At 40.6% G+C, this 23,627-nt stretch overlaps 2 protein-coding genes across 2 annotated transcripts; both read left to right on the top strand.

Annotated features, from left to right (window-relative positions):
* The first annotated feature begins 523 nt into the window (after positions 1-523).
* LOC140226854 (acyl-coenzyme A amino acid N-acyltransferase 1-like) lies at positions 524-10,480 on the top strand. Its single transcript, XM_072307284.1, has 8 exons — positions 524-1,013; positions 2,013-2,291; positions 3,061-3,245; positions 4,172-4,380; positions 6,144-6,246; positions 7,639-7,719; positions 8,341-8,476; positions 8,936-10,480. The coding sequence occupies exons 1-8, from the start codon at positions 752-754 to the stop codon at positions 9,106-9,108; spliced, it is 1,428 nt and encodes a 475-aa protein (XP_072163385.1). The 5' UTR covers positions 524-751; the 3' UTR covers positions 9,109-10,480.
* A 3,429-nt stretch (positions 10,481-13,909) lies between these two features.
* On the top strand, positions 13,910-22,598 carry LOC140226853 (uncharacterized). The gene is made up of 6 exons (XM_072307283.1): positions 13,910-14,055; positions 15,765-15,932; positions 16,292-18,161; positions 19,278-19,390; positions 20,326-21,544; positions 22,213-22,598. The coding sequence occupies exons 2-6, from the start codon at positions 15,824-15,826 to the stop codon at positions 22,433-22,435; spliced, it is 3,534 nt and encodes a 1,177-aa protein (XP_072163384.1). The 5' UTR covers positions 13,910-14,055; positions 15,765-15,823; the 3' UTR covers positions 22,436-22,598.
* The last annotated feature ends 1,029 nt before the right edge of the window (positions 22,599-23,627 follow it).

Below are 23,627 nucleotides of genomic sequence, written 5' to 3'. Positions count from 1 at the left end.
ATACGATAATCGTGGCTGATAAGGTGCATAATTACCAAATACGCCCTGATCGCATCAGGCAGGAGACGCTTTTCTTAAAATCTCATAGTGGAGGCCATTATTCGGCGCATTTGCAAATCACCTGCTATCTCACAGCCGTGGTTAAGGGACCTCTGATCGGACTTTCGGCAGCTCTACCCTCTGCCAAATTTCAGAACGGTTTCAGGGTGAAAGTGGATAATTTAATTGGATACTGCTAGTAAACACAGAATAGATTGAATCTCTATAGTATTTCATAGAATTTAGTGGAAAGTGTTTATCTTATTGAATATCGTTAACAAATGTGAGACCTTAATCAAAGTCCTGGTGCCAATCACGTGCCTTGCCATGCTCCCTGCTGCAAGGTAGCATTTGAGCTTTGACTTTCATGAGCATGACAAATTCTCTTTCACTTTTCCTCCTCTGTCATGTTTTTTTTTTCTTCTATCACAGACGTCGTCAGTGGAAGGAACACAATTCACAACAGATCACCATCATGCTGACCCATCAGTCTGTAATGCTGTCGGTAGCCTGGCGCTGTCCCAGCTAGACACGTGCACTCAACGTATACTCACCCCCTGTAATCTTTGTCGAATTATTTCGAGGTGGTTTACTATAGATAACGGACCTATCAGGAACACACAAACACAACAATCGCAAGACCATCATCGATTTTGATCAGAGCTGCATTCACGTTACATCAGGTGAAGTATAAAGTAGCATCATCTAAGACATGTCGCTGGACACAAAAGGAGTCAAAGGTGTGTCCAGATTGACACCTGAGATGGCAGAAACTTGTACGGAACATGGACGAGTTCCAGAAATCCAGGCCTTGCCGAGTCGCGGTCTAAACGACGAAGCTCTGGACATTCGCGCATGTGGTCTAGAACCTCACCAACGGGTCCACATCAAGGCCCATGTGTACACAGAGTCTGGCAAATACCGATTTGAGTCAACCGCCGAATATCGAGCAGATGCCAATGGGGAGATCAAAGGTGAGAGGTTGATAACTGAGGTCACTTCTGGACGTCATGAAAAATTCAAGTATATATGATATTCCACCGTTCATGATACGTTCTACATTCCTTGGTTTGTGTAGGCTTATTCTTTTTTTACACTTCATCACGTACGTCTGGTCATAACGCATGATTTTGAACGTACTTGGAAAACTTCATAAATCATACTATTAAAATCCTGTAAAATAGAGCATTGATTCTAATAAATCACAACGGACATTTTCCTCTTCCGCATACTTACAGAAGCTTTAACGTACGTGCGGTGAGAATGCGCTTTGTAGACACTTACAAAAATAATAATAGACTCATTTCCTTTTTTAAAGGGATGGGTACAGTATTGGTGGAGATGAGCATTGGGCTTTTAACTTTTTGCGAGATACCAAGAAAACACTTATGAATATAGTACACAGCATACCATTTTAAGAGGAATTCAAAGTTTATTTGATGAAAATCGGGTTTGGAATGACTGAAACATCCAAAAACAAAGTAAAACAAAGCGATCGTAGTAAAGTGTGGGTCCCACACTTATTAGAATCACTCTGTTTTGGATATCTTAGCCATTTCAAAACCAATTTTCATCATGTAAACGTTGAATTCCTCATGGAATTACATGCTCTTTCATATTTCATAAGGATTTCTCATTATCTCACCAAAAAATGTTAGAAACCTGAAATTAGGTCTCAACCAAAACTATACAATCCCTTTAATGGCGAGAAGGTGAGAAAGTGACTTATAAAACTTGCCAAGGCGCCAAAAGGTCCCTCCCGAGATTTTATTACCGAACTACCTTCTCCCCTTCTAGTCCTGCGGAAGGCGCATTGGTGAGATTAAACTACAGTCGCCTTGGGGCGAAGACGAGTTTTGAGAAGTCGCCTCTTGCTTCTCAAGTTCGTCCTCTCATTATAGAGAAAAGGTGCCTACCCGTCAGTTACGACATACATGTATTATGTAATGTCTTGTCCTCGTCTTCATTGGTAGTTTCGGAGGACCCATCTATAGGTGGGAGCTACACTGGAGTAGAGCCGATGGGTCTGGTATGGAGTCTCGAGCCGGCCCCCGAAATCGCTCATAAGTACCCGCGTCTTATTAAGCGTGACATCAAGAGGCCATTCGTCTACACCTTCGAGCTAGTGGATGAGAGGAAAACGATGTTGTCGTCGACGTCGGTTGAAAGGACGTATCTCGCTGACTACGTTGAGAGACAGCTCATCAGCCATGGCGTTGCCGAAGGTTGTCTGTATATGCCGAAGAAAAAGGGTAAGGGCAATCAATGCCATACAGAGAATAAATCAAATCAAATCAAATCAAATCAAATCAAATCAAATCAAATCAAATCAAATCAAATCAAATCAAATCAAATCAAATCAATAGATACTATCCTAGGTCACAAAGCCTAATTTTGTGCTTCGTTCCTATATTCCCAGTGTATTTCTATTCAGTGTCGCACACTATAAAGTTAACGAGCGATGTTGAAGAGCGTTAACTAGCGCAATGCGCTTCAAGCACATTCCACATGCTGTCCCATTCTTCTATGTTTTTTTTTTTTTTTTTTTTTTTTTTTGTTCGCATGAGTAGCAGTATTGGTCCTTTATGAGAAGATGTGAAAAAACGACTTTCGAGAGTTCCATGCAGGGTAGAGTAACGAGGAATGACGGAGGAAAAGGTATGCTGCTTTGTATGATCAGCAAAAGAAAATGATATAATGGCTCAAGATTTTTCTGACGTAGCAATACATAAATGCATGAAACTATAACACATTCCTTTTTTTTTTTTGTTACTTATGCTTGACACAAGCAGATAAATGGAAATTGAATTACCAGGCTCTCACTGAGAGAGAGAGAGAGAGAGAGCATATATTTAATTGTAAATCAATGTAATACTCTGTTCCTCAGACTCCCTCCTTCCCCCCCCCCCCCTCCCCCCGTAAGGAAATGTAGTTCAAGTGAGGAAAACAAGATTGCAAGGAGTGTAAGAGTTTGCATATTCTGTGAGTTGGGTTATTGTCACGTTGGTTTTGTGCGATCAGGTTCGTCCGACCCACTGCCTGTCATCTTGGACGTTAGGGGCGGGGTGCCTTTCCTCGTAGAAGACAGACCATCCTTGATGGCGTCCCATGGTTTCGCCACTATTTCCATCAACTACTTCCTCAAGCTCATGGACAAGAAGATTGTCATGAACACGAGCAAGTACTTCGATCTTCAGATTTTTCTGGTGCGAGAGTATATTTTGGCAACTTTTGAATATTATTTGAATTCTTTATGCCGAGGAATAAGTCACTATAAGTTACATGTAATCACGATGATGTGAGATATGGATGATGATAATAATAATCGTCGTTATTATAGTATAAACTTGTAACATATTCATGCTTTGTTACTAAGTTGATGAGAGATGATGAAATAATGAAGAATACATGATAAGTAAAAAAAAAATAGTAAAATAAAAATCTGCTTGAAATATATCAGAGAATATTCCATGGCAATGCATGCATTTTCTTGTGATGATTAAAATCTTTGGCAATCGCAATACCACCACAATGACGTATTCGGCATTTCTGGAGCAATCAATTAAGAGCGAAACTGATACCGAAACAGCATAATTTATGATAATAAAAATGCACTGTTCAATATCCATAGAATATGAGTTTTCACATGATATCAGTAACACAGAATCCATCGATACTCACAGCACTCTAAAACCTCGTGATTCAACAGAATACTAGTATAGATCAACTCACTACTTTTATTTAGTTGTTTTTATATAGTAATAATAAAATCTTCGTGATTTACACGGATACTTGATCGGCTATTTACAGTTGAAGTCCATTTAGCTCTCTCAGAGGAATTCGGTTCGGCCTCAAAACTCAAGATAAGCCATTGATTGACTTCTATTACGTTACGTTACATCATTTTACGAGCCCCGTGTTGTATTTGTCGAACTCCTGGGCTGTTTTTACCTAGTGTCGAACTCATGGGTTGTATAATGACTCGTGAGCTGTACGATTCACGGACCTGTTTTCGATGTCGAACTCGTGGGCTGTATGACTCGTGGGTGTTGATCTCGTGGGATAACCCCGTCTGTTTTCGCCTCATCCCTTCTATATACCCCCGTCTTCGATTCGGCTTCGTGTATCGCAGGACATCTTCGATTTCATAGCAAAGCATCCTCGACTGGATATCAACCGCGTCGCCGTCGCATCGTCCTGTCTCGGCGGGGTGCTGAGCCTCTCCGCCGCCGCCTGGCTGGACGTGCCGATAAAATGCTTGACGGCCACGGGCTGTGTGGATCTGCTGGCCTACGAAGTTGGCCTCAAGTTACAAGACGGCAAGCTGATCGAGCCATACGAGTGAGTCATCTATTTTCAATTCAATTCAATTCAAATGAATTTATTGGGAATTTTCTGCATTTTGTCGGGAAGATAGTTATTTCTGTTGCTGATTTTATTGAGATATTGCTAACCATGCTAACTATTCAATAGTTCAATAGTTTTTCTATAATTATATTATTATATATTTTGGTCAATTATTTTTATTGTATATCATTATCATTATCGTTATTCTAATTGCATAGTCATGAATAATTACAGGAAAAAGCGGGACCCATCAAGCCGATAATGCCTTTGAAGCCATATGATTATGTAGGAGAAACTGAAAGTGCGGCTAAGCGCTCTGTATGTGAGCTGGACGGTTTACCACCAGAACGCTCAATTGAACAAAGCATAATAACACTGTAGAAAATTTAGCAATATTAACACATTCTAACTGGGCTATTTGAGACCAAGTTTTTACCTGGGGGGGGGGGGTCAATTTGACCCCCCCCCCCCCCCCCCTCTTCAGATCTCGGCCGCCTATCGCGCGATCGCCGCAAAATTTTGCCCGAACATAGAGCCGGATGTCAACTACAAGATTACATGGTCATACAATAGACAAATTTTGATTTCATATTTTTAAATAAATTAATTATGCAGATTAATGCATGAAATCATATTTTCACCTATAGCTCCATCAAAAAGACTGAAGGATTCTTACATTTTTGTGTCAAGAGTTCCTCAAGACACATCAAACAATTTTCTTTAAAAAAAATAGCGCAATCAAAATCATTTTCTTTTGTTTTTTATTGTTTTGTTAATTTCTTATGTATTTCATTGTTTTTTCGATCTTTTGTTTTCTAATTTTTTTTTGCCAAAATTTGTTGGAGGCACTTTTTCAAGCTTATCTACATTAGAATTGATTTATTTCAATGGTTAAAAGTTGAAATAATCTAATTTATATCAATTAAACAAAAAAACACAGTTTGCATTGGATTTGCACACGAAATCATGAATTTGAGCGGTTTTCGGGTTGACATGCATATGCAAAACATTGCATAACTTCAGAACGGTGTACCCGGACGTCGCAAATTTGGTCTCAAAATATGCGAGAGACTCAAATGGAAAAAGTCATGAAACGACGTGGCAAAATCTTTGCGCGTTGCGGAATCGTGGCGCGAAACGTCGGGGGGGGGGCGTCAATTTGACCCCCCAGTTAGAATAGGGTTAAGCAGGATATGTAATATCACACATGCACACACACGATGCGAGACAAAACAACCAATTACTGAAACTTACACAGCATGATTAACAAATAGAATGAATCTACGTAAGAATCAATTAATCAACCATCCAATAATTGAATGAGTGAATAAATGAATGAATGGAGAATGACTGACGAGTAAATGAATGAATAACCTAAAGACAAATTTACACAATGATTGAAAATTAATTAAAGAAGCATCGTAATGGTGATTTGTCTGCTGTGTCGGATGTTACTTTGTTTCCGGTTAATTTGGTGGCAGTATATCAATTACATGCATTTTGTTGTATTACATGTGGGGGGAATGCACTCTACAGGCATTGATTTTTAGCATTCCTCCCCATTTCCAGCATTTTTTGTATATTTTCAATATTTTGCAAACTTATACATGTCCTTTTTATACATTGTGAAGTAATTTATGCATTCATTTTTCTAAGATATTTGTATGTCTCTGTTGAAAATGAAAAAAAACCCCTAAATGAATGAATAAAAAATTTAATGAATGAAAAATGTTTCTTGCCATCATTTCATACTCCAGCTCGAGGGCGCATTATGAAGTAGTGGAAAAAGATGGTACCTATGTCTGGCAGCTGGAGAGTTTTGACGCTTTCGACAATCTTGAAGGAGATTTCATCATACCGGTATGGCATAGATTTTGTGAACCCCCCCCCCCCTTTTTTTTTTCTGTGCCAGATTTTGTTACGTGTTATCCGCATTGTTTATCCTAAAAATCCTTTTAATTTCGATTTGCTCTTTCCCCCACATCCTATATGGGGATTGGGGGGGGGGATTGACATAAACCGAAAATGTGAACGGAAAGAGTGGTTTTTGATGCCGGATATTCTACGCTGGTCATCCTTGTTCGGATTTCTTAATAGGAGCTCGTATACGATAGGCATTCGATACAGCCATACCATAAATGTGCTGTGCTTTTGTATCAAAGTGTGTTTGTTTTGTATTTCCCTGTTTACTTTCCTGACCGTGTTATTTTTAATTACTTAATATATTTCCCTCTGCTTAAAATAATAATAGTTTGTGTCGATTGCATGAATTGTCCAAAGTGATTGCTCTTTAGGATATAGACGTCGCTCCCTCAGTGTTTTTCCCTCAAACCTTGGATAATGTAACTACATAGTTTGGTATGAAACTATGTACAACGTGTGTATGCATGCTTTCAATTCGTTAATTACCTCGATCCTATTTTATCATACAGTCCATTATTGTGTACTCAAGATCATTCGTAATTGTCCTGTCCCAATGTTGTGTTCTGCCGAAGAGGAACAATGATCCATAATGCCTGCAGAATGGGGATACTAGGAATGAACATCCGTGTCTCATCTTGATATGGAACATAATTCTTCTGTTTGAATATATTTGCTGTAAAATGATGAAGCAAATCCTGCTCGAAAGATTAGTTGAGAGCGTAAGCGTGATCGTGCATTTGTTTTACCTAACATGTGCATGGTTTTGCTTATTATGACCGACCATTAGCACTGCCAACGTCGCGATGGTGCACCGTGCGAGATTCCATCATTCTATTTACTCTGTGAAATGGTTGACGCAGAATTTAAAGCGTCTACATTTGAAATATCTTTCGACAACAAGGATTGGTTTCTTCATTTTATAAAACAAATACTGCACGTCACTTTGTTCGGCCATGAAAATATTATACATACCAACACTCGGTATCTTCGAAATAGTCCAGCGAACGCTCTCGGCTATATTGCCTCGGACGTGTTAAACACTGTTCCCAAGGTACGTTGTGAAGGTAATTCTTATACTGATGCACCCACGGATGTGTGCAACATAATACACACATACGCACACACACACGATATTTTCTCGTATGAATCGAGAGAAACCGGTGCATCCAATAGCAAATATGAAGATCAGGTATATGGAACATAGATTCCATGAATAGATCGCTCACATGGAATCTGCACCGTTTCAACCCAAGCGTTGCTCTACCAAAATTAATTGTTGTTGGTCATCTTTTTCGTTTTTGTTTTCTTTCTCTCCTTGTGTTGATATAGGTGGAGAGAATAAAGTGTCCAATGTTGTTCTTCACAGTGGGAGACGACCAATACATTCCATCACATAAACGGATGATGAAGGTATATTCAATATAACGGGAATGAATGAAGTCTCCTCTGTTCTTTACTTGTCAACAATTATTACTGACGTCACTTTTGTCTTTTTTCATATTTCTCAACAAGAATGACACTATTACGATATAATATGAATGTAATTATCGATTGATACACACCAAGAGTAGAAGAGATGATCGAATTACATAATTTAATCAAAGTGAAGTAATCATCATGATAGTAGTAATCTAAAGGTTAGTATGTGTCTGTTTCAATTATAGTTTAATAGATTTTTAATCCCACCGGGAAAATGATAAGCATGGTAAAAGTGATGGTATAAAGTCAATTTTCAAGACAAGTAATTATCATAATATAATGGGATCCCGACTTCTCCCCATCGTCTTCATGTACATCATGCTTTAAGTATCAAATTGTCACAATGACCCCCCCCCCCCCCCCCCCCACTCCGGGAAAAAAAAAAGAAAATTCAACAACAACCAAAAAAAAACAACAACATACAAACAAACAAAAACAAATAAGATAACCCAAAGGTAAGGCAGTCGTTTAGGATGAAACACCCCAAATCTATTCTCAGCCTATATCGACAATGAATATGTTCTTTGTTTTACAACTAAATACTCGTGAAAGATGAAGGAACGGATAGAAGAGGCGGGAAATGGACACCTGTTGGAAGTCGTTCATCTCGAAGGGGCTGGTCACTTCATAGATGCCCCGTACCTTCCCGTCTGCCGACAAGCCAATATGGACCCCAATCTTCCCTATCGTAAGTTGATACGGAGTATTATTATGCACGAGTATAAGAGAGTCGTATAACCCTTTCAAAGTCACTGTTTTTTGACGCCACTAACATTGGAAGCAGACAGAGTTCCGCGCCTATTATTATATATGGCCATCAGTTGCGAGCCAACGGCAGAGTCTGCTTACGTTTATTTTCTTCAAGTGGGGACAAAGCCATGTGATTTCTTCGCAATAACATTGCAGGCAATGTCAATTATTTCTCTTTGCGCCTGCAAGACATACGTAATGTTTCATGAAAGATTGTAATCAATAATGATGATTATATCAATAACTCAGTGAACCGTGAAATAAAGGAGAAAGCGGCAGTGCGGCAGATGGGACTATAATTTTTCACAAGATGACATATATTTTCATCAGGGCAATTTACGTTACCTCTGTATTGCTTTCTTGAAACACGACTGCACTCTTTTGTCTGTCCTTGCAGCGGTCAATGGAGTGTTTGGAGGCGAGCCGCAGAAACACGCTTACGGAATCAGCACGGCTTGGAGAAAGACTATCAATTATTTCCGCGATCAACTGAATGTCACAGAGGTCTACAGACCAGATTGGCTGGATGACCACAGCAAGAGCCGCCCCACGCTGACCTCTCGCCTTTGACCTCGTCTGATACCTTCAGGACCAGCACAATTATTATAATATAAGCCTATTTTTATGAAGATTATATGACAGTGAAAAAGAAAATAGGCCGTTAGCAAAAAAAAACCAGAATAGACTTTAAAGCAGATAAAATTAGTGTATGTGAAATTTTGTCTTGCCTGCTTCCTGAATTGTGAAGAGTAAGCACAAACACATTTTTTATTGCAAACTTGTTATCACTATATGAACAGACACATAGCAGGAAGTGATAAGAATTGATACAGATTATTGTATCGTCGAGAGTATCGGTAACGAGAGACACGGTGCATTATGTTTATTATTGCTCTTATTATATTATATTGTATAGAACCACTTTTTGTTTGTTTGTTTTTGTTCAGTCCTCTCTACAGTTAACCACCAGGTTCCTTATAACGCAATAAAATGTTAATGAAAAGCATTACTTTTTCTCAAGTTTTACCCTGCTCACTTAAAATACAATTCCACTTCATTATTCAAGTTGATTTTCATATCATAGACGAATGTGTTGGGGCAGTTTCATCTGAACCGGAACAGTAGAATAAGAAAGTTATGGACTTTCAAAGGTTTGAATGTTTTCACTGAACAGTGATATTTGTCGGATCCTTCTCGGATATTCACAATGTTATGTTACACCATTGTAAATACCCTTGAGTGCGCCTTCATCTTGACTAACGCCCTCTCAACTGTGCATTACATTTTGTCCGAAACAATACACCAGGCATTTCTCTTCTTACAATGATTAAATTACTCCATGAACATATCGTAAAAGTTGTCTCTCTGTACACCGTGCAGAATAAGAGATCGTAGTTAATCATCTGAGAATGTACCATTATAGAAAATTCAAGCCATGCAGGCTGGTCGTGCAATGTGTTCAGTTATACACGGGTGCACGTCACCAACTCGATACCAACCAGTTTTATACAGCCCACGAGTCATACAGCCCACGAGTTATCTGGCTCACGAGTGGAGCCCACAATGTAGACACTAAATGGACACGTAAGGCCCACTAGCTGTTTGGTCCACGAGCTTCATAGACACTATGTTAAAAAAATATTTTATGAGCAAATATGGGACACGAGCTATACACACTATAGGCAAATAAGAATTAGAAAAAAATAAGGCCCACACTAGCTCGATATGACTCATGGGCCTGTTTTATGACACGGAGTGCCCAACTTGTGGGTATATATGTTTTACTTTGTGTCTAGCTCATGGGCTGTATATGACTTGTGGATATGATTCATGGACCTTTCATCAATGTGTATAGCTCTTGGACTGTAAAATGGACGTCTATAAGCTCACGAGATGATCCCCACTGTACACAGTTATCGCCTCCTTGATTGTGGCCAGTGAATGGCAGGATAAACCAAATATCAATCTATATATAATAAATATGATAGTATGTTCGTTGCCAAAGTCATTAAGCCCGTTCTGTCTTGGAGCTCATGTTTGTTTGTTTCTGTGGTTTGTTTGTGTGTTTGTTTGTTTGTTTGTTTGTTTGCTTGTTTGTTTGTAGTTTGTTTTTTTTTTCATAAGATTTTCACGATATTGGAGTTTTCAAAGTAACAGTGTAAAGGGAAGAGTGATTTTTTTTTCTTTTCTTCATCTTTAGCCATGCTCCTGCCCATCTTCCATCCTCAATTTCCTTATTCACCCTGACTTATTATTAGGGAGCTTTAGATTTTAGACGCGCGGACGTTCAAAGGGAAAAAAACATGGTCTGAGCGTGCGCATTAACTTGACGTGCGCTACTGCGCACGCTCAGACCATGTTTTTTTCCCTTTGAACGTCCGCGCGTCTAAAATCTAAAGCTCCCTACAGTCTTAATATTCATCCAAGGGTTAATATTTTTAGTGGTGTCACTGCTCTATACCAGAGGACAATGCCAGAGCATTATCATGCACTGCATTCATTTTAGGTGCCGCGGTACCGGGATTCGGGCCGGACTACAACTCTCCCCCCCCCCCCCCCTCACATACACACACACCCGTAAAATGCTTCAACCGGGGATATGATAGTTATAGTTCAAGTTCAAGTTCGAATTTATTCGTTTTTCCACAATAAAATCATACAGACATAAATCTCACTTTCTTGAGTGACAGAAACAATGTATGTAAATTCGTACAAAGAAACCAACAATAATGAGAAAAACTAATAGTATCAATACATTGCAATTGTTGCAGAAGTATCGAAAATGAAAGAATTGTCAATATGCACTGTGTGAAAAAAAAACGGAGGGACCCACTAAAAAGACAATGCTTGTAGAGTGTGGGCCCCTCTTGTATTAAAAACTCGATGCAAAATTTGACTAAATATAGCAACAAAGTCTTCTCAAGGTAACTGCAAATTATTGGCATTTATTTATTCCATTATTTTTTTTTCTGAAAAAAGCCCCAATATATTTCTCTTTTCGATAAACTAACGAAAACCATAGAATAATCAGTATTCAGTTAAGTAAGTACAACATCGGTTTCTATAGAGTATATAGGTGCATAACAATCGAGGATATATACGTGTACAAATTTTCGAATTTCCCTGTTTGAATAAAAATAGTGTGGAAACTTTTCGCCTTCATCAAGGTCCTGAATACAGAAAGGGCATGTGCATCATAATATGTTAATTATTATACCCTCAAGGTAATAGGACCTTAAGAGAACGTTGTTTTTTTTTTTCATTAGTTTTAAATATTCTGAACAAACCACGGTTGCCTGGAGTGAAATATTCACAATATCCCCGATCGAAGCCGTTTGCGAGAGCACGCACGTGCACACACACACACACACACACACACACACACACACACACGCACACACACACTAAAAACAAACAAAACAAAACAAAAACAAAACAAAAAACAAAACAAAACAAAATAAAACTAAAAACTTTCCGGGGCCCCCTGAGACGGTGCTCCCACAAAAAGTAAATTTCCATTCCAGAATAATCATGTTTAAGTAATGAAATACTATTCGCACACATGAAGCATGTGTTTATATAATGGATGTGTGACTAATATTATGCCTATGTGCGTGCATGCGTGAATGTGAACTGAACTATATGTATGCTCAATGATATCGGGATTATGTGAGCATTTTGATCTTTTGATTAAATCCGATATACATCTGATGAAAAACACGGTTGGCGCCACGTTTTTAAAAGTGTGTGTGTGTGTGGGGGGGGGGCATTGTGGTGCCACTTTCGGGTTTCATCAGCTAACAACTAACCCCCCCCCCCAAAAAAAACAAAAACAAAACAAAACAAAACAAAACAAAACAAAACAAAACACACACACACACACACGCAAAACAAAACAAAACAAAACGAAACAAAAGGCCTTATCAACTTCCGGGGTTAGAAAAAAAATGGGGGCCAAAGTGGTTACACCCTATGTATTATATTGTTTGTTTGTTTGTTTGTTTTTATTTCTGCGTTCAATCAAATACAATTTGAATACAAACTTCAAAAAGTGCAAAGATAACGAATAACAAGTGCAGTGAAATAAATCGATAACAATACATAAATAGATACACATATAGGTGATTGCATTGAGCAGTGTAGATACACAGAAACATAAAATAAGATATACAGTATTTTTCAGTAAACAACAGAGATCATTGAATGCAGGAGACCACCATCGTAAGCGATTAAGCTTGAAATAGATGGAGGCCTCATAAAATATATAAAATATATAAATGTATTGTGAGAAAAAAAAGGGGGCGAGCCACCCCCCCCCCCCCACCGGCCCTGAAACACACACACAAACATACGAAAATATGTCCTTTCTAAATCCCTCTCTGTCTCTGTTAGTTTACAAGTACGGGGGTGTCGGGTTGAATCCTTTATTCTCGTAAGTTTTTCCTACTCTTCTATCGGCCGTTCAGTTTTCCAGATATTCAAATACCTTTCCCTCGATCACGAACCAGGGGGTGTTTCATAAAGCTGTTCGTAAAGTTACAAACGACTTACGAGCAACTGGTGATCAGTTCTTGTGCTGATCCATGGAAATTCTAATAAGTATAGCACATCAGAACTGATCACCAGTCGCTCGTAAGTTGTTCGTTAATCGTGACTTTACGAACAGCTTTATGAAACAAGGCCGTTAGAACCTATATACCGATACAACTTTTACCCCTGGGGAGTAAATTTGACAAAATCTTTCACAGTTTGTATCATGATCGATGCAGGGAGACTGGGGTGTACATTGATGGTTATTATTGTCATCATGCATTGTATTCTTGCATCAACAAGAAACATTTTCACTAATTTGAATAAGATTCTCAATGATAACATTCTGCTTGACTATTGTTTTCGAGGCACCTTTTTTTGTTTTTAATGGGAGGGGTCAACTCATATCATCTTATTGCACAGGCATGTCCAAGCAAGGAGCATGTGATTGGCTAATTGTGACGATTTGACGCTATTTTTGGAACATCACCGAAGCGCCCGTACGCGCGTCAGTATAAAAAGAAATTGTTGGATGTTGCCCCATTAGAAATGCGTTGCTTTTCGGGTCGGAAACTACGTACCAGTACACGTACTCATGGTAAGTTGAATGCACGTCGTCCCGTGTGCACTTCTTTCGTGGGTGAACGCGCGTACGTATGGTAGCGCTCTACGATCTCTATTTCTGGTTTTGCTTTATTACCTGTTCATATTGGTTCCTGACGGATATAGGCGCGCGATGCACACATAATCGTGCATGTAGCTATCCATGGGGCGATCGCTGTATGTTTTCATACAGCTAGCAGTCATGCACATAGTGCTATCTAGTGCAGTGCATCATCGTATCATGCATTGTATGTGCACGCAAAATATCAAATACATGGAGGAAAGTACTGCAAGCAGTCCTATTAGACTCTACCCGGTGGCTAGTAATGAAGCAGTAACTGGATTTGATTATCGAATGCTACCCTGATAGTCTCCACACGGATGGTATGTATATTGGTAATTTCAAGAAAGAGTATAGGTCTAGATTGGGGGGTTTCCAAGTGACAGTGCGTCATCTCTGTGTGGAAGGGCAAGTCCCTTTCTTCAGTCCCACGTACGATTCTAGATGTCAGAGCAACCACTGAACCAGGGGTCTCCCGGTCTTCAATAAAAAGTTTTGTTAATAATACTGCTAAAATTAACTGTTTACTGTGTGTCTGTGCTGCATGCTACTTTGGCTGTGGTGATATTTCCTTCTGCAATTATGTCTGCTGGATGAGCGTTTGTTATTTGTTTTCATTCTCCATTTGGGAACGGAAAGACTTCCATCCGTCCTCTAAACGAATTTTTCCATATTCGCTGATATTTGTGGGTAAACTCGGCCTTTTGGGACTATTGAGTAGGGTCCTATATGGGGATTGTATGGGTCGCGAGGGGCCGAGTTAACCCACAAGAAATAGGAAAGAGTTCCATAAAAATGTATACTTGTTTTGGGTGACCCACACCTCGTCATAGTTCATGTTTGCGCATATTTGAATCACATTTCGCCACTGAAATTCTTTAAAATCCAACTCACATAAGAAGATCTACAGGAAAAATGCTGAAAATTCCAATGAAATCACAAGTTCACTGATCGATATCGAAAATTTGCAGCTATCGTCAAACGCAAACAATGCGAAAAAGTTGCGCGCTAAGGAAGGGGCCCGCAACTCGTCACCCGCGCTCCCATAGTCAAGACAAAGCACGTAAAAGACGTGTGCGAGTGACCGTGATGCTCCCATAGACATACACGTAAAAGATGCGTACGGGGACAGTGGTGATACTTATAACAGTAAACACGTATTCCGATTAAAATTTCAGATTTTCGCGAAAAACTGTTCTGTTTTCACCACAGTTTGCTTGATTGTGGTAGTCCGGCCAAGTTTCAAACGTACTGAACACAGTCCCGGGCATAAATTTTTGTTTAGTGTGCTTAAAACAATTTTAAGCGGGGTGACAGTATTCGGGCCCCTGACGAGGTGCGGGCACCTCACTATACCCCCACTATTGTTCTATAACTTACCTACATCGACATGTAAGTAGACCTACATTGAATGAACTTACTCTACGGAGTCTACCGCATTAAAATTACCCTGGGACACGGAGCTGCGATCACACAACACAAGATCAATAGACACTACCCACTACTATTACTAACAATTTAAATTTGCTAATTTACTAGATCTACTGCACTGTAGTCACACCCTCACAGATCACAGCACACAGTGGGACAATAATTGGCAAGTAGTCCTGCTTTATATGGGGAAGGGCATAGAGAAGTCTTGCCTCCATTTCATTTGTACAAACAAGAGAAGATGGTTGGATAGCCGATAATATTAATCAGTACGAGCTGGTTTTCCATGGGGTCCAGTCTTACAGATGTACAACTGTAGCCATGTACTTAGGGGCCATGTGTGTATGGCACGGATGGGGGGACCATTGACCATCTGACCACTACTAGTCCCTACTCTTCACCAGTCCAGGTTACCAGTAATATGATGTACCATGATCTCAATGCTCTTTGCGATGGATAAATAAAGCGGGAAAAGTGAAATTTTTGTCAGTTTATATGCTGCAACTTCAAATTGTGGATATTTACTAATTACTGGTGTAGTGTAGTAGTACGTAGTAGCACTTGAGAATAATGAGCAGTTGTCATTTCCTTTTTTATGTAGATCACAAACGGGATGCCATCGTAATTGTCTTTGAGGAGAGCTGAACCACTGCCATCAACATGCAGCAAGCTGCCGCCAGGAGCCTCCTAGCCTTCAGGGGGCGCTGTATGGATGTCAACTTTGACATCGGTAACTCAAACTACAAGCCCCTGGAGAAAATTGGAACTGGTAAGAAAGGAAGGCTTAAAACTTAACAGTGAGTTTTGCAGCTGGCACGTTTTCTGTTCAAAAAAAAAAAAAAAATGTCCATCATATAGTGTGATGTTGGTGCCAGTATATGTCAAAATGTGTCCATCCATTCATTTATGACTAATATAACAACTTAATCCATATAAACTTTAATGATAACTTTAGCAGCACTTCAAATGTAGACTGTGTGTAAGGCTATAGATGCCTGAGAATGGAATTGTATTGCCCTATGTGGCAGCTTCAGACCAGCTATTTATGTTTTTCTGATGATTTAAGAGCTAGCAAGTGTATTTTATCAGAATATTGGCATTCTATCAACTCTGTCTCCTTTATTATAGGTGCCTATGGAGTTGTCTGTTCAGCTGTAAGCAAGAAGAACGGAGAAAAGGTTGCAATCAAAAAGATCCCAAATGCTTTCGATGAATTAACCACTGCCAAAAGGACATTCAGAGAGCTCAAAATCTTGCGTCACTTCAGGCACGAGAATATCATCGGTATACGCGAGATTTTGATGCCCAAGGAGCCACTGGCAGACATAAGGGATGTGTATGTTGTCTTTGATCTGATGGAGAGTGACTTGCATCAGATCATCCATTCAAACCAACCGTTCAGTCTGGAGCACATCAGATTCTTTCTCTACCAGATTTTGCGAGGACTAAAGTACATCCACTCGGCTGATGTCATCCACAGGGACTTGAAGCCGAGCAACCTGCTTGTCAACGAAAATTGTGAGCTCAAAGTCGGTGACTTTGGGATGGCAAGGGGATTGTCGACAGTTGGCAAGGATAAAAAGCGAGTGTTTATGACCTCATATGTGGCAACAAGGTGGTATCGTGCCCCAGAGCTCCTCTTCTCTTGTGACGATTACACGCTAGCAGTAGACATCTGGTCAGTTGGGTGTATCTTGGGGGAGATGATCGGAAGGAAGCAGATGTTTCCAGGCAAGAATCCCGTCGACCAGCTCTCCCTGATAGTAGACACTCTTGGCATGCCCCCAATCAACATGTTGAGGTCGAATACAGCGAAGGAAAATGAGGGCAGCCAGAACCAGTTGTACAATTTCATCCAGAGGAACTTCGCAAACAAGACACCAAAGGATCTCAGCGCAAGATATCCAAAGGCGGACCCGCAGGCTGTCGATCTGTTGAAGAAAATGCTCATATTTGAACCTGCAAAACGCATCACGGTCACAGAGGCATTGCAGCATCCATTCTTGGCAACTTACTACAGCCCTGATGATGAACCCATTTGCTTCCCCAAGTTTGACTTCTCCTTTGAGAACAACGACATGTCAAGGGAACAGATTCGGCAACAAGTTGGCAAGATGATTCTAAAATACAACAAGCCAAAAGGTTGGATTGGAAAAGGAGTTCTAAACATTGTTCCAAAGAACACACCTGATGCTTCCAAATCAGTGACTACCACCAACCACTCCCCTTTGCAGACAGTTGGTCCAACGCCCAGGCAATCATCTCTCCAAACAATAGGACCAGCTACCCGGGGCACTTTACAGACAATTGGTCCATCAACTAACAAAGCCACACTGCAGACGGTTGGTCCATCAGTGAACAAAGGTACCTTGCAGACAATTGGGCCCTCCAGCAAAGCTGGGTCTCTCAAGACAGTAGGCTCTTCATCAGAAAAAGTCATACACTCAGTCCGTCCTACAGCTGATCCAAACCAACAGGGGACCATCAGTGTTGTGCGGAAAGGCAGAGATGGTGAGACTGTGACAGTCTCATCAGGATCACCGCTGATCAGGGAGAGTCTTCTCAGTGGACTGTCTGGGCCTTCTCTCTTCTTTGGTGCTGCCAGTGACACTTCCCCCAAATTTGGTGCCAGCGATGACGTTCCAAGTCAAGGTGCCTTCAAACCGATCTCTGATGACAAAGTTAAGGCAGAGACGGAGTCGTCCATGGCGAGTGGATTCCTCGGCCTGCCTGTAGTTGCTGGAGTGTCCGGTTCAGTGAGCGACGTGGAAATGCCTAGTGCCAAGTCAACCAGTGGAGACTCGATGGCATCATTTCTGCTGTCAGCAAGCAAGGGCAAGCTTGCCAGTCCAGCAGCTTCTCTGCTGGTCAGCAGTGATATTGAGATGTGGAGTGCCAAGGGGGAATCCCCATCCCTCGACGAGCAGCCAGCTATTGCAGACATTGCCAAACCAACAGTCGGGGAAGTGCAGCCTGCCACAGGGAACACAGGAGCTAGGTTTGTAAACGTAGATTTCAGAATGCATTGTCACACCAGAATTTTCTTTTCTTTTTTCTTTATACTTAAAGCCATGTTTATTTAGGACAGCCCAAGTGTTTATAATTTTTGTTCCAAAGCCAAATATTTTGATCTCTGATTTCAATCAGTCAATAATGTTAAGTTTATGACAACCTTAACATCACCACTAGTTCAAACAGGAGCACTAGATAAAGTTTGATAATTCTTTAACTTTTTTTTTTTATTAATTAATGAATGGTTAAACTACTACATCCTGGTTAGAAAGCCCCACGATTTTCAGTTTTTCAACTTTGAAATGGCCAATATGATACTGCACTAGCTGAATTTTTGTAGATTATCTTATTTCAGCAAATTTCATGAATCACCTGTGAACTGAAAAAAAAAAATGGCTACAGACTAATATAAAAACACCCAAGAACAACATCGTTTTTTGTTTTGTTTTGTTTTGTTTTGTTTTGTTTTGTTTTGTTTTGTTTTTTTTTTGGGGGGGGGGGGGAGGAAGGATCTTATCATTACAAAAAATTAAGCCGTGCCAGTGTGCAACTAGTAACTACGATGGGTCTAGCATGCTGCATTTACCATGATTTAGTGGTTTCTGAGGCACAACAACAAGATATTACAGTACTACTTTGAATGCAAAACAAAATACTTGTTTATTTACAAAAATTCATGAAAGTAAAAACATTCAGTGGGCCTAGTTGTATTGTCACAAGTTACTCAATTATTATTTATTTCGTGGAAGGGGGTTTAACAATTACTAGACCCTCGCGACTGCAAAATTAACAACATGCAAAAATGTCCGATAAGTAGCGATACATGAAAATATCTGTATATGAAAATTGCACCTTGTACAGTAAATTATTTGCTCTTCAAATTTTATAAGCACTTCCACCTCAAGATACTCTCCTTGTTTCAGCAAAGCGTACAATCCATTGCAGATTATACTTTAAAATTGCAACAGTCCCGGAAGTAAAGTAGAGCCACAAGCAGAGAAGTTCAAAACAATGATCATATTTTTGAATAGACTTTAAATTTGGAGATATGCTGACAACTTTGACTCATTGTTATCACACTTTTTCTTTCCACATCTTATAGTGGAGACTCTTCAAGTTCTTCAGGGCAGAAGACGATATCTGAGGACACTAAAAAGCTGATCAAGGCTGCCTTGTTGAACTCTGCCATGAAGAACCAGAAGAAGGACAGGATAGGTGAGTAACTCCCAACTGTATGCTCTCATTAGGTTTCAGTCAAATATCATTTTCTAACCCTTTGAATAGGCTTTCATATGTCATCCTTGTAATGCTTAATTGTTTGTAACCAGGCTTTATGTCATCCAGGCTTTTAAATACGTCAGTAACATAATGTGGTGGTGATGATGCATTTTTAAAATCAATACGCATTCAAGTGTTCATTATGCTTGGATCATTTGCTTCAAAGCTCTTGGGTCATGTCAACTCTTCTGTTCTAGAAATTAGTTTATAATGCTAGTTTTAAATTAAAATAGTTTATAATGCTAGACTCTGATGGATGCTTGTACAGTTCGACCTCGATTATGCGGCCTCCTTTTATCCGGAAATCTCTATTATCCGGACGCGTTCACGCAGTGAAGGACTTTTCCTTTTAATCCAGAAATTGAGAAAAAACAGTGATTTTAACATCTTTTCATGGATCTATTTCACTTATTTCATGAGATGTGCATGATAGGTTTCTCAATATCTAATGAGGTAAAACATGTATGATTTTCACATAAAGATATACCTTATTTTTGTGAAGAAGGGACTACAATTTTGCACAGGCTAGCATAGATTACACCACCGTTGCGGGGTACGCTACCTGCCTAGCTGCCAGTGCGCTGGGGCGGCAGCTTGGACGGCAGCTATTATTTAACATTGTGTCTCCCATATCATGGACCTATGTAGGTCCATGCCCATATCCAGCCAATTTGCTTATCCGGATGAGCGCCGGTCCCGACACGGCCGGATAATCGAGGTCGAACTGTATGGGTTATCATGTTGTGTTAATGTGTCAAAAAAGCAAAACAAAGCAAAACAGAGACACAGATTCCTAAGCTGTCACTCTGCAGTTTGGTATCCTGATTACAGAAAGTGATGGTGTCCCTGTATGTCTTTCCTTGTCCCACCAGATTCCACTTCAAGCGAACCAGGAAAAGGAGGGGGGAAAATGCCAGTGACTGCACTGTCTCGTCAGCGTGAGCGTGAAGAAAAGCGCAAGCAGAAACTGCGCCGCTCCATGAAGAAGAAGAAGATGCGCCAGAGCACTACAGAGAAGCAGGAACCAGCTGTCCTCCTTACAGAGGATGACAAGAACATGCTGGAAAGATGGAATCGCATGCAACAATCCTCAGAACCAGAGAACACAAGGGAGAACAAAGGGGGAGACACATCCTCCATTCAGGCCAAATCTGTTGGTGCAGCGGATGGCTCCCACCACGTTCCATCTGAAATACCCAAGCAAGTGGACAGTGTGCAATTCCCTGGGAATTTTAAAGTTGCAAGCGGAGGTGATATTAGCAATGTGAGGAAAACTGTAAGATCACCGGTCCTATTGGCAGAGTCGCCAAAGTTTGGCGCAACGACTGACGAGGATAGTAATGGATTCTTTGTCCAGCTTTCACCCCTGAATCATGGCAGCTATGCTCCAGAGTCTCCCGACTTCCTCTCCGAGCTCGATCTGCCGTCAGGGAGCAATATCTTTTCTTCTGTCGCTTCCTTCCCCCTGAACATAGGTGCTACAGGGGGTGAGGCCGCTGCACCTCAAGGGGCAAGCACAATGCGGATGGGTACAGCACACGATGGGCAAGGGGGAACTGCTTTTGCCACAGCTCTACCAACTTCAACTTCACAGCCGATGCCATTCATGCCCATGTTTGTTTCATGTTCATCAAGGCAAAGGTCAGGAAGTGGCGTCTTTGTTAGTCCAAAGTCCCCTAACCAGCAGTTGCTGTACCGCAGTCCAGCCGACAGGGAGACTCCTTCCCCTCCGTCGCACATTCCCTCCCCTCCCTCCTGCCTGCAGCAGTCACCCCCAGATTACGCTGGGACCTCCAAAACCACTACAGCAAACACTGGCGGGATGCGGACTGTCGATGCTGTGCCCCACACCATGGGGGCAGCTGCAGCGCAAAACCCTGCTGCCGAGCGGCGGCACGATTCAACGTCTTCTGACATCTCGACCATCATCCGACAGCTCTCCCGTTCCATGGTGGAGGATCCCATTCCATCCTACCTGTCTGTGCCCCTCCCAGTCACGCCCAAGGGAGATGGTGGTGGCTATGGCCTTAGCCTTGATCTGGAGGAGTTCATGAGTGAAGCCTTGGGACCCCAGCCAGCAGCGGATGATGGGTGAGACCTCATATCTACAAAATGTCAAATGTGTGATTAGAGCACACAAAAAAACATGGCATCCAAAGCGCTACTTCAAATGGGATAGACTTTCATTTGACATGTCATGATAGCTTCATTTTGGGGGTAAGACAGCTAGGATTTGGACAAGACATCACTTAACTGATTATCTGACCATTAATCCAAAAAAAGTCATTTTCACCCTGATTTGAGATACAAGGTCTTGTCACCCCAGCGACGGTATGATTCTGATCATTGTGAAGCTCTGGTAGGAAACCACCTTGCTAGAAATATCACTCTCTTCCTTGACATTTGCTTTGATAACAGCAAGATATTTTCTGCCCTGTGTTATTTTCAGATTTAAACAACTTTCCTACTGCTTTTCAAATGGTGGAATAGTTCAGACACTGTAGTAGTGGATATGTATATCTCTGTATGTTTGTTTGTATGTGTATGTTTATTTGTCCATTTGATTAATACAAATTTTAATGGTGTGTCACTTTTTTTCGTAGTCATTGTGAACTCTCAAAGCATGACATCCTCAGTGTCACATGTACCGCTTCATTCATCCTCTGAAGCTAAAGAATATAGATACTCACAAGAAGTTTCTGAAACTCGAATGTAGCAGGCAAGCAGTGACAAATTTCATCTCTTTGTTCTTCCTGCAGAAACAAGTGTGACTCTGCCCCGCTCTCGGCATCGCTACTTTCTGATTGGTTGGACGTCCGGAACCTGGATTCTGAAGCCATGAAGGCCATCGAGCTGGACGTCCGCAACTTGACCACGGAGAACATGAGAGAGATACAGCGTGAGCTTGGCCTGACGTCTCCCGTGGGTCTCTCCGGCATGCCTCCCCTGCATGCTGACCAGATCAGCAAGGACGCCAAGTGACCAGAGGAGATTGGATGCCTGTTTGGATCTATTTTAAAGTATTAGTTGGTGTCGTCATCTTCTTCCATCCTGGAGGGTAATTAGTCACAAATTGTTAAAGGACAAGTTCTAGATTGAGTGAATGCAGTAATATCAGTAAAACGCAGTGAAAGTTTGAGGAAAATTGGACATTCCATTCAAAAGTTATGAATCTTTAGAGTTTCATTGCCGTTGCTGCTGGATGAGAAGACTACTACAGTTTGTGATGTCACATGTGTAGAACAATTCAAGGGAAAAAAAGAGAATTCCACTTGTATTTTTCATTTTTGAAATTTTGAAATTTCAACTTTCAGTTTTGAAAAAAGCATACATTCCCTGGACTTGTTATTGACATATATTTAGAGTGATATTATTCTCCCTGCCTTCTGAAAGAGACGGGTAGGTCCTAGAGTTCTCTTTTGTTATATAAGAGAAGTGGAAATATGTTGAATTTTCTTCTTTATATCATTCTCTGCACGTGACATCACAAACTGTAATAGACTTCTCAGCCAGGGATGGCCACACTTAGACTTTAAAAATTCATAACTTTTGAAGGGAGTGTCTGGTTTTCCTCAAGCTTTCACTGATCTGTTCTACTGATATTACTGCATGAACTCAATCCATATGTATATGAAGGTGAACTTGTCCTTTAAAAATAAAACAGTTTTGTTTTGGTAGTGTTCGTACAAAAGCATGTTATATGAAGGAAGTTTAATTACAGCAAAAGATGTGATAAAGAGGTAGCATTCTAGCATCCCTGCTGAAAAACAAATGATAATATTTTCGCCCTACATTAGTTTGGACAATTGGGTACATGTATTATGTTTTTCTCACAGTCAATGTACGTGACTGAGGTAGCAAAACTCACAAAAAAGCCATATTGTCTCCATCAAGTAATCCATGTAGTGTCTAACACCTGTTAGTAGACAGTCGTAACAAGTTGCACCCTTGATCATGCGCTAAATCTTGATTCTAGCAGTTGTGTAAGCTTTTGTAAGCTTGTGACATGTATCAGTATTTTTGTATTCCAGTGTGCATAAAATGCATGATTAACTGTGGGTTGAATAAGAGCCAAATGTATTTTGTGATATTGCAAAGACCAGGTGTCTATGTGTATTTTAAATGAGTACTGCCAAACACTGAATTTATGTGTGAGAAAGAAGTCATGTTAGGT

This window comes from Diadema setosum, chromosome 4 (assembly GCF_964275005.1).
Source record: "Diadema setosum chromosome 4, eeDiaSeto1, whole genome shotgun sequence".
NCBI classification, from domain to species: domain Eukaryota; kingdom Metazoa; phylum Echinodermata; class Echinoidea; order Diadematoida; family Diadematidae; genus Diadema; species Diadema setosum.
This window is presented reverse-complemented; position numbering and strand designations above follow the sequence as displayed.